The sequence below is a fragment of the Barbus barbus genome, assembly GCF_936440315.1.
Source record: "Barbus barbus genome assembly, chromosome: 8".
Lineage (NCBI taxonomy): Eukaryota > Metazoa > Chordata > Actinopteri > Cypriniformes > Cyprinidae > Barbus > Barbus barbus.
In genome coordinates this window covers 5,240,207-5,254,869 of record NC_136736.1, presented here as the reverse complement: position 1 = coordinate 5,254,869, position 14,663 = coordinate 5,240,207, and the positions used below count along the sequence as shown (strand labels likewise).

Genomic DNA, 14,663 nt, shown 5'->3' with positions numbered 1-14,663 from the left:
TGTCATCTATCGTCTCATATGCTAAAGACAGTGTCAGACCGCAGCGTGTGATATTATGAAAATATAATCTGTACTGTGATTGTGTCAAGTCCATAGTGAATCGTCTCAGTATGAACATCCTCTACTGCTGTGACATGATATTTATACGTAGTGTACAAAAGGTGACAGACAAGGACAATTTAAATAAAATTAGCCATTAAAATTTCCCTTTTAGGCATGCTGTTTTCAATATCCTGACAATTCTGTAATAAAGATGACCTCCATTCACATTCATTGGTGTATGAGAATGGAAAGAGGCACAATAGCTGTAATATAACCTTGATATGAAAATGAAAATGAGCAATGAATGAATGAGCAGAATTGGGAGGAACATAGTCCATAGAAATAAGAAAAAGAGTGTGACATAAAGATGACGAGGAGCATGATCTCTGCCATGTGTGTAGCAGCACCATTATTTAAGACATGCAAAAAATGGTCTCTATTGTATTGTTATTGTACTAACCATATAATTGTGCCTAATTAATTTTGTTGTTGACATACATCCATGCAAACTATTTTGGCAAAAATTGTAATTTAAAAATAAAATTATCATTAAATACAATTTAAAAATGTAAATGATTTTAATAAATAAAATTAAAATGTAATTTAAAAATAATAAAATAAAATGTAATAACATATAGCTAATTTAATTAAAATTTAAATAAAAATGTAATTTAAAAAAATAAAATAAAATAAAATGTAATTTAAAAATAAGATAAAATAAAATGTTGACATGAAATGCAGGTTCATATAAACATGATTTGTGCCAACAATGTGTTTTGTGCTGTGAATTGTTGGCAGTTTTTGAGTAGCTGAATCCATCATATTAATACTATATATAAAATATTATATTTCTATATAGTTATTGTCTAGTGGCTATATGCTAGTGGATGAAGGTCTGTATGCTGCCTTCCATATGTGACACACATTATTTAGATTTCTGATTCTTTAGTATTAGTAAATTCATCAACTGATCACATCTTCCCTGTGATTTTATACTGCTTATATGTAAAGAGGGAAAGTAAAAAAAAAAAAAAAAAAAAAAATATGTACTTACACATTCATATTTGTCAGCCTGTACAGTTCACTTTTGGTATGTCATGACTGAATTTAAATGCACAAAAAATGACAAACAAACAAGCAAAATCAAAGCATAAATCATGTAACTCTCTGTGAGTGCACAGAAATTATTCCATACAAAATTGTTGATGAAACACTAGACACAGTATATGATTATCATCTTCTGCTTGGCCATAATGTCTTAAGAACATCAAGTCAGTTTACATAGCATATCTTGACACTGATTGATATGTATCTGTAAACCAACAGTCAGTTATTTCTACATAGAAATTGTTTAATAAGAAAAAAATACTTTTATATTGCAGAGAAGCAAAACAAGATAAACAAGCTTCAACATTAACCCTGTTTCATGAATAAAGGCATGAAACCCATAAAATTAGTGGTAAAATCTACATTTCTGTTACATGTAAAGTACAGATGTGCTAGATATACAAAATGAAACCCAGAAAATGCGTTTCATTTTACAATAATCATTAATAACTTTACATTTTATTATTAAAACACTTTCAAAATGCCACATATCCATGTTTTACGGCCATGAATACTGCACTGCCACTGTTAACGATAAAAATAAACAGACAGGTAACCAAGAATAATTGTCTTTTTTCCACCCTTCATGCTGGCCTTTCCCTCAGACTTTGTACACAATGGCATCTTTAGAAATGATCCGCATCAAAAATGTTTTATTGAATACACAGATGTATAAAAAAGCTGTACAAAGTTTGTTCTAGTATTCACAGAGCACAGTAAAGTTAATGTCCAACATGCACAAGTACTGAATAAAGCTTGAAACCTTTGTGTCCGCATGACCAAAGTCCTTGACATGGCAGAGGCTAGAGTTCAAACGTCGATGTATGTAGGAAGATCTGATGAGAATTTGACACGTGGATGAGGATTGATGCATTCTGGGAAATGTGAAGAGACAAAATGACAAATAAATTTAAATCACTACTTATTCTGTTCCAGAACTCAACTGCACAATTTTAAAATCTCTCTCTCTCTCCCACACACACACACACACACACACACACACACACACATACATACATACAAATAATTTAGTGCTGTCAAACAATTAATCACAGTTAATCACATCCAAAATAAAAGTTTTTGTTTACATAATATATGCATTTATATATTTCAGGAAAAATGTTGTTTATATATTAAATATATTTATTTATAACATAAATTATATGACTCTAAATATAGACATGTAAATACATGCTAACATTTTCAATATATATATTGTATGTGTGTATATTTATATATACATAATAAATATACACAGAACAAACACACACTGTATATTATGCAAATAAACTTTTATTTTGTATGCGATTTAATTGCGATTAATCGTTTGACAGCACTATAATAATTATAAAACTATCTATCTCTCTGTCTGTCTGTCTTGAATTTTATTTTAATTACCATTATATATTATTTTATAATAATATTATTAAATTATTATTTTTTTAATATTTTTAAATATGTTTAATATATTAATAGCATGTTAATATTTTTACTGTTTTATTTATATCACCATGTTTTTTTATTTTTTTGTTTTTTTTGAGAATTTGACACATAGATAAGGTTTGATGCATTCTTGGAAATACAAAGAGACAAAATGACAATGAAAAATAAATAATTATTTCTTATGTTCCAGAACTTTAACTCATCTGCACAATTTTAAAATTAAATTTAAGAAAAAAATAAATACTATAATAAAAAATAAATAAACAAATAATTAAATATATTGTTTTAAGTACCATTATATATTATTTTTTAAATGATTATTATTAAATAATTAAATTATTTAAATATTATATTATTAATATTATTACTGTTTTATTTCTTTTTTATTTCTATACTGTTCTATTTTTTTCACCATGTAATTTGTAATAAATTATATTATTGGTAAAATGTTATATATAATATATTATATAATTTAGCTATAATTTTTTAAAAACATATGTGAAATTATATTGTGTATATATATATATATATATATATATATATATATATATATATTAAAAAAAAATTCTCTCTCTTTGGCTATTTCTGAGAAACAGTCTAGAGAGGTAGGCTACATTCTTTCTTACTATCCTTTTCTTTATCAATATATTGTCTTCTTTCCAAATGTCAAACAACCTCACATGAGTGTATCAGTGATTCCCACAGCAGCCAGAAAGCTGAAATACATCAAGATATTTGCTGTTCTGTTGATTTATTACAGGCATCATCAGGGGACTAGAAGTCGAGCAACCAGTGCTTTTCCCTGCAATCAACAAGGCCCTCTTTACCAACAAACACTGCTGAAGCCATTTACTGGAAGTGGGCAAACATGCCACGACTGAGACGAGTGACAGGTAAAGTGTATCTGCTGTTCCCAAGAATCACAGCTATGAGTTCAGCAGAAGAAGCACTTCAGTATTGAACTCACCAATGGTCTGGGTGTTGGGCTCTGTGTCCAGAGGCTCCAGTGATGTGAGCAGTTCTCTCTGAGAGCTGCAGCTGGGTGTGCTGTCAGTGGGAGAAACTGGACTCTGGATCATTTCTTGCTCTTTTTCGTCCTGCATCGCTGCATAGACGTGGAGGCCTGGGATCTTCCTTGAGGAAATATTTACAATGAGACATGGGCAAACAAAGCTTGATGCTACGAGACATGCTTGGGAGAATCAGCCAGAGGGAAACTGGGTGACGGGAGAAAAGAAAAAAAAAAAAATCAATATTGTCAAGTGTTAAGCAATCATAATAACTGAAGGGGACAAGTCTCCTAAACGTTTAGAAGATATATTTTCCGATTTTTCGGAAATAACCATTATAAGTCATGTTTCAACTAACTTAATCTTTCAAAAGTTTAGGATCAGTAGGATTTATTTATTTATTTTTATTAATCAAATTCAATTGAGATCAAAAGAGACTGTAATTAAATGCGTTACAAAAGATTTCTATTTCTATTCTATTCTATTTAAAAAAAAATTACCAAGATAAGACAAACGGTCATCTACTGTCACTACTGGCCAAACATTACCTAATTAATATTCATGAGCTGAGCTGATTAGGTCCATAATGTGTGCTTCTGCTCTTTTTCTGAACTTTATGATGGCCCTGACATTATCAGCTTTGCCGTTCACGTCATTCTGTTAATTTATCACTGGAAGCATGTGTTTATAGTTTGTGAGTGTGGTACAGTCCGTTTACAAGCCAAGGTCTGGGATCTGCCTCAGGAAAAAGTTGTTAAAAGACATGGGAATAAGAAAAAAGACCTCTATGTGAAAAGTCTGACTTGGGGGTTGATAAATCAAGGCCTCCCTTTAGAGAGGTGATTTCATCCATCTTGGTCTGCATCATTACGGAGGGAGAAAGCCACATAAGCAAAAACCTTAACAAGAGGATTCAAAAGCAAATTTATTGTGCTAAATACAACTGGAGGGGGATTTAGCAGAACAAAAACAACACAAATGGGCAGCTCATTAAAATGTGATCTAACACCCTCATTAAAGGACCGCTTCACAGAAAGAAACAAAAATTCTGTTACCATTTACTCACACTCATGTCGCTCGAAACACATTTACATGCATTTGGCAGATGCTTTTCTTCAGAGTTTACTGTACTGCAACTGCAATTAGTCCTCATGAGACTTTCAAGCTTCAAAAACGATGCAAATGCACCATAAAAGTAGTCCATACCACTGGTGCTCTATATTTAGGCTGTTATTCACTGATATTCTGAGAATTGAGTTTACAACCGTGTTAGTTTGATTCATGAATAAATCATTCAGACAGTTTTTTTTTGTGAACTGATTTACTGAAAAGAACAGTTTTTCATAATTAAAACAACTTTTTTTAACAGGAAGTTCCTCCTGTTCTTTAAAGAAGTGAAAAGTTGCCGGCTGTAGCGTCACTGAAAGCCAGACTGTTATGTATTAAAGCGCTGGAAAATTCTTGGCACTTCTGTTGTCTCCAGATCTTGTCTTATTGACCTCTCGTGCCCTTTTCTCTCGGCCCAGTGATGGAAACGGTGCAATCATTTAACATTTCATAAAGGTCAACTTGAAAAACTCAAAGGGCTAAATATTGATAATGTCTGTGCATTGACTGACATTTCTCATTTGTTATGAGCGCTTAGACAAAACAAGAAGAAGGTTCTGCAACAGCGAAAGGGTGAATCACCACCCGACATATCCACTCTGTGGGTTACGTTGTTTTAAGCGGTTTCGTGAGCTAAACTGAGCCACAACTTGGAGATCTTCTGAGAGAACAAGAATGATTATATATTTAAAATAACTGCTTTCGATTTGAATATATTTTAAAATGAAATGTATTCCTGTGATCACATCTAAATTTTCAGTATCATTACTCCAGTCTTCAATTTGCTGTTCAATAAATTGCATTTTAAAATATATTCAAATAGAAAACAATTTGGATCTTGGATCAAATAAATGCAGGCTTGGTGAGCAGAAGAGACTGCTTAAAAAACAAACAAACAAAAAACAATAAAAACCTTATTGTTCAAAAACTTTTGACTGGTAGTGTATATTTAAAGGAATAGTTCACCCCAAAATTAAAAATCTGTTATCATTTATTCACTCTCGCATTGTTCCAAACCTGTATGAGTTTTTTTTTTCTTCTGTTGAGCACAAAAGAAGATATTTTGAAGAATGAATTTGAGGAAACCAAACTATTGACAGTAGCCATTGACTGGGAGAAAAATACTATGTAAGTCAATGGGTATCGTCAACATTCTTCAGAATATCTTTTTTTTGCGCTCAACGGAAGAAAAAACTCATACTGGTTCAGAATGACATGAGGGTAAATCTTATTTTTTGGTGAACTGTGCCTTAAAAAAAATATATATATTATTTTTATATATATATATATATTTTTTTAAGGCATATACATTAATCCTTATTAAAACAATAATATTCTCCAATGTGGTTAGGTAGTTTCTTGGTAGTAACAGTACAGAATCTTGACTAGTTCATAAATACCTTTCGGCCTTTCCCAGACTCTTGCCACTAGACATTTAACCAATTTAGAAAGCTAACCATATTTTGAACTGATAATAAATAGATTATGATCCAGGTTGAAGTTTTAAAAATGGATGACAATACCTTTTGAATTTATAGATGAGGAACACGGCTAAACCCACCACCACCACAGAGAGGAGCATGAGCATAGCTGAGCCGCTGTGATTCTCACTTGTGTCCACTAGAGGCGCTAGACGCAGGGGAAAATAAGACAGGCAACTGTTGTCAGTGCACAGGCTGGCACGATTCCAGCCCTCCTTTTAATAAACAGACACAATCTCTAAAATGAAAATCAGTCAATCTTTACAGAAAAGAGGTTCTTATACAATCAATGTCATATGGGAACTGTTCATCTAAAAATTATAATTTTGTCAGTATAAACCAACTGCAAGCCTTCCCTCGTTTATATCTAGAAGAACAGTGTTTGATTCTAGTTCATTACCTGCTGATAAATGGGCAGCGTATACTGTGATCTGGACTCCTGGTCTGAGTGTGAACTGAACCAGATTCTGATTCAGAGCGCTGAGAACCAGTTCTGAGAGCTGAAAGCAAAATCACATATTCATCATATTCATACCACACTGGATGAGAAAACACTGCCTTGTATATAATATATCCAAATCTGTTATTAAATTACATAAGCAGTCACAATAAGAAATAAGACATTCGTGTGCCGTAGGTATTTGATTTCCCTGGTTCTGAGCCTGGTGAGTCCTGATGCACTGAGGCAAAGAGTGGGCTCGTGATGTTGTTTGTCGTTTGTGAAACTGTACCACACTGAGAAGACGTTTCAGCATAAATCACCTTCACTCACAAATATAGATATATGACATAGGAGGGATTTCATTTAGGCCTAACATCTCTCTCCTCTCCCTCAAACACACAGAGCCCTTGACTGTCAGCGCTTTCATGTATGCATAAATCTTGAAAGCAGTTATTTTCCCTCTCAAAATATAGCTTTGTTTTATTTTTGTGCTCGATCATGGCAGATTACGGTTATTAAGGGTCATTCTGAAACAGGTGCTTCAAGTTTGATCATTTTTAAATAACTTTTTTTTTTTTCTGTCAGAGAGTGTGTTTAAGTGTTAATAAATGGCCCTGCTACATTTCATCTTAAATTAATATAATTTGATATGGGTCAGGGTATAATTACGCCTTCAGAAAGGTGACACGGTTTATGGTTAAAAGATTGACAGTTTAATTTGACATGACAAGACTTGTGCTTAAAGTTATACAATACAATGTGCTTCTCAGCTTTATTTTATGCCTAAATTTATAGAAATATAATTATTTTCAATAATTAATTGTTTTTCCTTTGAAAAGTGCATTTTAATTTTAACATTAAAGATTATGTTTTGTTGTTGTTGTTTTTTTTCCAAAGATCAATTGACTTAAAAAAAAAAAAAAAAAAAAAAACGGTCACACTTTAGAATAGGTAACACTTGTTAACTGTTAACTACGACTTTTCCCTCAATAAATTCTTAATTTGCTGCTTATTAATAGTTAGTAAGGTAGGTGTTAAATTTAGGTATTGGGTAGGATTAGGGATGTAGAATAAGGTCATGTAGAATAAGGCATTAAATATGTGCTTAATTAGCACTAATACATGGCTAATATTCTAGTAATATGCATGCTAATAAGCAACTAATAGATGTAACCGTAAAATAAAGTGTTACCAAAAAACTTTTCTTGAACTATTTGTTGAAGAGTGCACTTTCTGAAACGGTGCATTATTAAAGAGTTCAACAACTCGAACAATTTTTCCTTGTAATTGAATGACTTTATTCTCAACATTTTATCTCAACTTTTTATTTTTTTATTTAACGACTTTTATCTCGAAATATAACAACTTCATTCAAAAAATTTAACGAGTTTAAGCGGAACATTTTATTTTCACATTTTTCTTGAAATTTAACGACTTTAATCTCATATTATAATTACTTTAATCTAGAGATGGTAAATTTAGATAGATAGATAGATAGATAGATAGATAGATAGATAGATAGATAGATAGATAGATAGATAGATAGATAGATAGATAGATAGATAGATAGATAGATAGATAGATAGATTGATTGATTGATTGATTGATTGATTGATTGATTAGCACATGGTCATTGTCTAGTGGGCTTTGTTTTCAAGTATGCAACTCTAAGGCTAGATGGGATACGGATGGCGCTACATGGCATTCGCTCTTCTTCTGCTGGCGGTTATCAAACAGCGTTGCATTACTGCGGGCACCCCCTTCTGGATAGGGGGTGAATTGCCTGTATTCGTCGCAAGGCCTCATGCACCGAACCGAGATGTCCATACTATGACGGTTCGGTACGTATACATGTACCGTGCCACCCAGATTTAATTTTTATTTTTTTTAATATGTTATATATAACTATAATATATAATTTTTAATATGTTAAATATAAGTATAACATAAATAAACAAATATAATTGTGTGTATATACATGCATATGTGTGTGCAAATTATAACAAAATATTTTAATATAATATAATACATTTTAATATAAGTAATATTGTAAATAATTAGTTATTATTAGTTAATATTATGTATTTAAGAACAATATAATTAATTAATTATATATTAAATAATAATATTTTATTCGCTTTAGAAAAATACTAAGTATAAAACTGCAAAATATTAGCTCATTGAGATGTAGACATTTAGTCAGTGTTAATGGTTTGGTATGTACATTTTCAAAAAAGAGTCGGGGCCGAGTACCAAAACAAACTTGTAGCCAATCAGCAGTAAGGTGCGTGTCTACTCATGATGTGGAGGAGAGAGCGTTCAGTGCACAGGATGGACATTAGCTGAGCCGAGCGACGGCAGAAATATAGAGATGGCGGATAAAAAACAAAAGAGGAAACCGTTTGCGGAACGATAAGGCAAGAAGTGGGACCCGTGTAAATATCGGATCAGCTTTCCAGCATTGGAGAGAACTCGAGGAGCGGAAGACCTGCGATTGGACGTCAAGGTTGCTTTGTTTCTTCTCGATAGGTGAGTAACACCGTGTCTACACCGGACACAGCGCGCCGCAACAGCTAAAGTCTGCCTACACTGGACGCGATAAAGCGACTGTTGAAAATCATTCTAAATTTGTGTCAGCACATCATAAATAGAATGCGGCAGCAGTTTTCTGTCTGAGATTTGTCGAGCCGGGCAGCATCCACTGTAGACAGCATCACTGATTATAAGGACTTCTATAGTATTTTGGCGCGTCGCTTTGCTTTGTTTCACAGAACTAATTGTTGCCTGGGTTGTGTAGGCTACGTATGTGTGGGGCGGAGATATCGAAATAGGGGCGAGACCCTTTTGGGGTAGGGGCATGTTTGTTTTGGTGATTTCAAATATCAAACTTGGCTACCAGAAATTACTTATCCCACATTTAAAGGTAATTTTTTTTTTTTTTTTTTACAAGCGTTTAAGTATTTATTTTTTCATAAACTCTTAAGCTTCATAAAGTAAAGTCGTGACGTATTGTCAAGTATGGTGACCCATACTCGAAATTGGTGCTCTGCGTTTAACCCATCCAAGTGCACACACACACAGCAGTGAGTAGTGAACAAATGCACACACACACACACACACACACACACACACACACACACACACACACACACACACACACACACACACACACACACACACACACACACACACACACGGAGCAGTGGGCAGCCATGCTGCGGCGCCCGGGAGCAGTTGAGGGTTCGGTGCCTTGCTCAAGGGCACCTCAGTCGTGGTATTGAGGGTGGAGAGAGCGCTGTACATTCACTCCCTCCACCTACAATCCCTGCCGGCCGGGGACTCGAACCCGCAACCTTTCGATTACGAGTCCGACTCTCTAACCATTAGGCCACGACTTCCCCCTCATCTTGGGCATCAGATTCTGAGTTCAGCAATGATGGTACTAAACCTCAAATAAAACTACTTCCTGTTAAAAGAACCCCCTTTTTCGCGCTTTCTACCCAAGCTTCATTAAATCTGTCTCATTTACTAAATGTCTCCTGACTTATTTCTGCACTCCTTTATTTCTGCGTCGCCCTCACCTTCTGTCTCTCTCTCTCTCTCCTTATTTCTCACCCTTTTAAAATTAGACCATTCCATGAATAATTACTTTCTTTATGAATTGTATCAGGGTCAGTCAGTCTATTATACTTTTTTAATAAGGCTATCTACACATTATACTTTGAACACGCCACCCTTGAATAGAGATTTATGAGGATCTGCAGTGAAAGGTCCATTGCAGATTCAAGGTAGGTTTGGGTGAGAAAAAAAAGCCAAAAAGGTGCTGCTTAGGCACCCATGCCTGGACATCCACAAAGTGCAGATATCCCCTTATCATCTGTGATATCTCTGGCCCATAAGCGAGCTAGTGGATGGATTACTAATGACCTCCTCTATAGTGAGTCTCTATGGTGAGAAATCACTGCCTCAAAAATATAGATGACTCTGCATGTTAATATTGGAGGATATGAGCCATCTTCTCATATTCGATAATGGCTGTTCTCTCTTATGGTCAAATATCAAATATACTGCGGTATGGCCAGAATCACCCATGACCTCATAAGTGAGTTATGAGAAAAGTGAACGCTCTCATTAAGCTTTGACATCTAATCAGAAAGAGACTTTGTCTGATACTTTCTGAAGTCTGAAAGTGTATGTGCTTGTCTCATAATCTAGTATTTCATTTCAAGAGAAAATTAGAGACTTTCTGATCAAGAACAATCACTGTGGACTAGTAAAAACAGGTTTTTGTCAAGAGTTAAATAGGCCAACATTGACATCTGCTGGAGACCATAAGAAACTCTTGTCAAGATGCTCCTTTTGCCCACCATTCTTTTGTATTTGAAAGGAGGATTGAAAATAGTATGTGATTATCTGAGCCTTTTCTTCTGAACAAGAGACAAAGGTGAAGCAAAACATTAATTATTGCTGAGTGTTTCCAACTGAGATTGAAAATCATACATAATGTACCTGGTCTAAATGGGTGGCTGTTTTGTCTGGTTTCCCCTCTGTCAGCTGTTTGTCTGGTAACAGGAAGAACTCGGCCGCTGTTGGCAGTCCAGGCAACACAGTGACCAACAGCTGCTCTGGATTCACTTCCGTCGCCTGAAGACCAGTAAACAGAAATACAAACGTCCAATAAACAGGATTAGAGGAATACAAAAAAAAAAAAAAAAAAAAAAGACAATGCCTTTCATTCTAATATTCTTTTGAGATTGACTTTTCCCCCCAATGTTTTTATAATTTATTATTATTATTATTATACAGTTATTACTACTTCAATAATGTGTTTTTATTAATTGTATTTTTATATTATTATTATTATTATTATTATTATAGTTATAGTTATTAATACTTCAATAATGCGATGTTTTTATGAATTGTTATTATTATTATTATATACATATTAATACCTTTCAGCAAGGATGCATTAAATTGATCACAAAAGTGACAGTAAAGATTTATGTTATAAAAGATTTCAAACAAATTCTGCTCTTTTGGATTTTCTATTCATCAAAGATTCCTGAAAAAAAAAAAAAAAAAAACACAGTTTTGAGAGAATTATTAAGCAGAACAACCATTTTTGACATAAATTATGATAAGGAATGTAATGGCTGATGGAAATTCAGCTCTGCATCACAGGAATACATATTATTAAAATGGTAATAATACTTATTACCATTATTTATTTGTAATAATACTTCACAATATTGCTGTTTTTTACTGTATTTTTGATCAAATAAATGCAGCATAAGGGACTTCTAGAGAAAAAAAAAAGAAGAAACGTTTGTGTATATATTTGAGCCATTGAAATTTAAAATGGTCTCGGAAATAAATGTAAAAAAAAAAAAAAAAAAAAAATTTGAATAATACAATAAAATGTAGTTTTCTGTCTCAAATGTACACATGATTACATAGTCCATTACTGCAATGCATTTAAAGGTTCACAATTCAGTTTAAAAAAAATACATTTCAACATCATTTACTCCCTCTTGTCTCCTAGATTGGTTGAACCAGATTTGACATCATGCAACACATCATTAGTTCCCACTCTTGCAACAAATCGATTCTTCTGTATTTCCCCTTTTGTGTTCCACAGTCGACAAAATGGCAGGGTTTGGAAGGAAATGAGGGTGAGTAAATAAAGACAGAATTTTTATGTTTTTCAGAATATAAATATACAAAATGATCCTTGGTTCGTGTTACAAGGTTACAACGTCCACCTCGTTCCTGTCCATATGCCCAGCGCAAAACTCATTACACACATTACCACTAACTGACCGGACATTACCGACCGCCGGACTCCGCCCCTTACCTGGACCCTTCCTTTCAGAACACTGCCCTTTAACCGCTTTTGGACACTTTATTTTATTATTTTGTTTAATAAAACCTCTCCGAGGCCTGACGCCACACCCACTGTGTCTGTCGTTTGCTCTTCCCGCCACAATATATATATATACTGTATATCGTTCAAAAGTTTGGGATCAGTGAGATTTTAATGTTTTCTTTTTTTTTTTTAGTTATGCGCAACAAGGCTATTTATTTGATTAAAAAAATACAGGGGGAAAAAAAACTGTAATGTTGTGGAATATTACTGCAATTTAAAATAAGTTTCTATTTTAATATACTTTAAAATATAATTTATTCCTTTAAAGCAAAGCTGAATTTTCAGCATCATTACTCCAGTCTTCAGTGTCACATGATCATTCAGAAATCATACTAATATGCTGATTTATAATCAATATTGGAAACAGTTGTGCTGCATCATTTTTTATTATTATTTTTTGGAACCTGTGATACTTTTTTCAGGATTCTTTTATGAATAAAATAATAAAAAATAACTTTTTTTCAAAATAGAAATTGTTAATTGAAATAATATTTCATAATATTACTGTTTTTTGATCAAATAAATCAACAGCCTTGATGAACATATGAAACTTTGTTAGAAAAACTTCAATCTTATTGATCCCAAACTTTTGAACGGCAGTGTGTGTGTGTGTGTGTGTGTAGACTCTGAACATCTAAATGCTCTTGACGGGTTTCCTTGAATTGGCTCAAGTAGTGCTTTAAATTGAGATTCTCTGAAAGGATTTTGTGTTAATGTCATGACTTGACACAAAACTAAAAAAAAAAATATGACTACGGAACAGATTTATTTAAGATTTGAAGATTTTATGCTGACATTTGTCAAATAATGCTCAAAACCTGAAATGTCAAATGCCATGACATTTCAGAGAAACACATCCATTAGTGGTTTATTGTCAACCTTGTCATATTTAATACCTATACAGGGAATTCCTTGAAGATCTTGATTATTGTTTGATAAAATCATTTTGTTCTTGATAGAAATGAGTCATCTTAGATTCTGTTTCCTAGAGCCATGTCACATCAGATAATGAATATTCTTGCACACACTCATTTGAACTTTGTGCAAAGAGCACTGACAGACAAGAGAAAAGAGAAATCTTCTTGTGTACCTCAGTATTAATATGAATAAATAGTCTGTAGTTACATCCTCCAAGGAAAAGAAAGACTTTAATATGTATATTTTTTTAAACTTTGTTTGCTCTATACTACCATATACATGTAGAGGACAAAACAAACAGAGATGAATGCCTCTTCATGCTTTATTACATTATATATGCAGTGAAGCATTATATATTGACTCTTTAATGTCACTGAATAGAGGAGCAGATTTTCAGCTGTGTGAAAAGTGAATCTTTTTTGTGTGAATGGTTTGAACTCACCTGCACCATAGATGTTTTAATGACTTGACTCACATCAAGCCTCCATTCTGCCACATCAGGGTTGTGATCATCCAGATTAGATGAAAAGGCAAGAAGATGAGATCTGAAGTATTCTGTAATTACACAAAAGAAAAAAAAATTATATATGTATATGTGTGTTATTACGATTATTATTAGTTTCTGACTAGTGCACTGCAGTACACCTATGCAGCAGAATTTGCTTTGAATGTGTATTTACTGTATGACACTTAAAATGCAATATGAATATGGTTTCATTTTGAGTTTTGACATTTCTGAAGACTAAAAAAAGGAGGGTGTTTTTTTTATTATTAATTTAAAAATCACCAGAAAATAAATTACCTTGCAAATTAGTAAGAAGTTATTTTAATAGTATTATTTAATAAGATTTTTTTTTTTTCTTGAGCAGCAAATCATCATATTAGAATTACATTTTACAAAATATTCAAATAGAAAATTATTTTAAACTATAATAATATTTTACAATATTATTGTTTTTATTGTATTTTTTGGTACGCATAAGTAGCTTCTTTCAAAAACAATTATGTTATTATTTTTTTATATATTTTATTAGCTTATATTAAAATATAACATAAATAAAATTAACATAACATTAATATCATTTTATTATTATTTTTTTAAATTTTACCATACCTTGTATGCTTAACTACAATACAAAAAATGTTTTCCAAATGTATTGCAAATATACAAAGAGCAAAAAACAAAA

At 32.7% G+C, this 14,663-nt stretch overlaps 1 protein-coding gene across 1 annotated transcript in view; it reads right to left on the bottom strand.

Annotated features, from left to right (window-relative positions):
* Positions 1–1,959: 1,959 nt before the first annotated feature.
* The window catches only part of LOC306873422 (VPS10 domain-containing receptor SorCS1-like), a gene marked incomplete at both ends in the record, with an annotated part of 180,977 nt that continues 168,273 nt past the window's right edge, over positions 1,960–14,663 (bottom strand). The window contains 6 exons of the mRNA XM_079422691.1: positions 1,960–2,024; positions 3,560–3,726; positions 6,233–6,338; positions 6,591–6,690; positions 11,142–11,276; positions 13,919–14,031. Of these exons, the coding sequence (XP_079278817.1) occupies positions 1,960–2,024; positions 3,560–3,726; positions 6,233–6,338; positions 6,591–6,690; positions 11,142–11,276; positions 13,919–14,031 (686 nt within the window). The remainder of the gene's footprint in view (positions 2,025–3,559; positions 3,727–6,232; positions 6,339–6,590; positions 6,691–11,141; positions 11,277–13,918; positions 14,032–14,663) is intronic.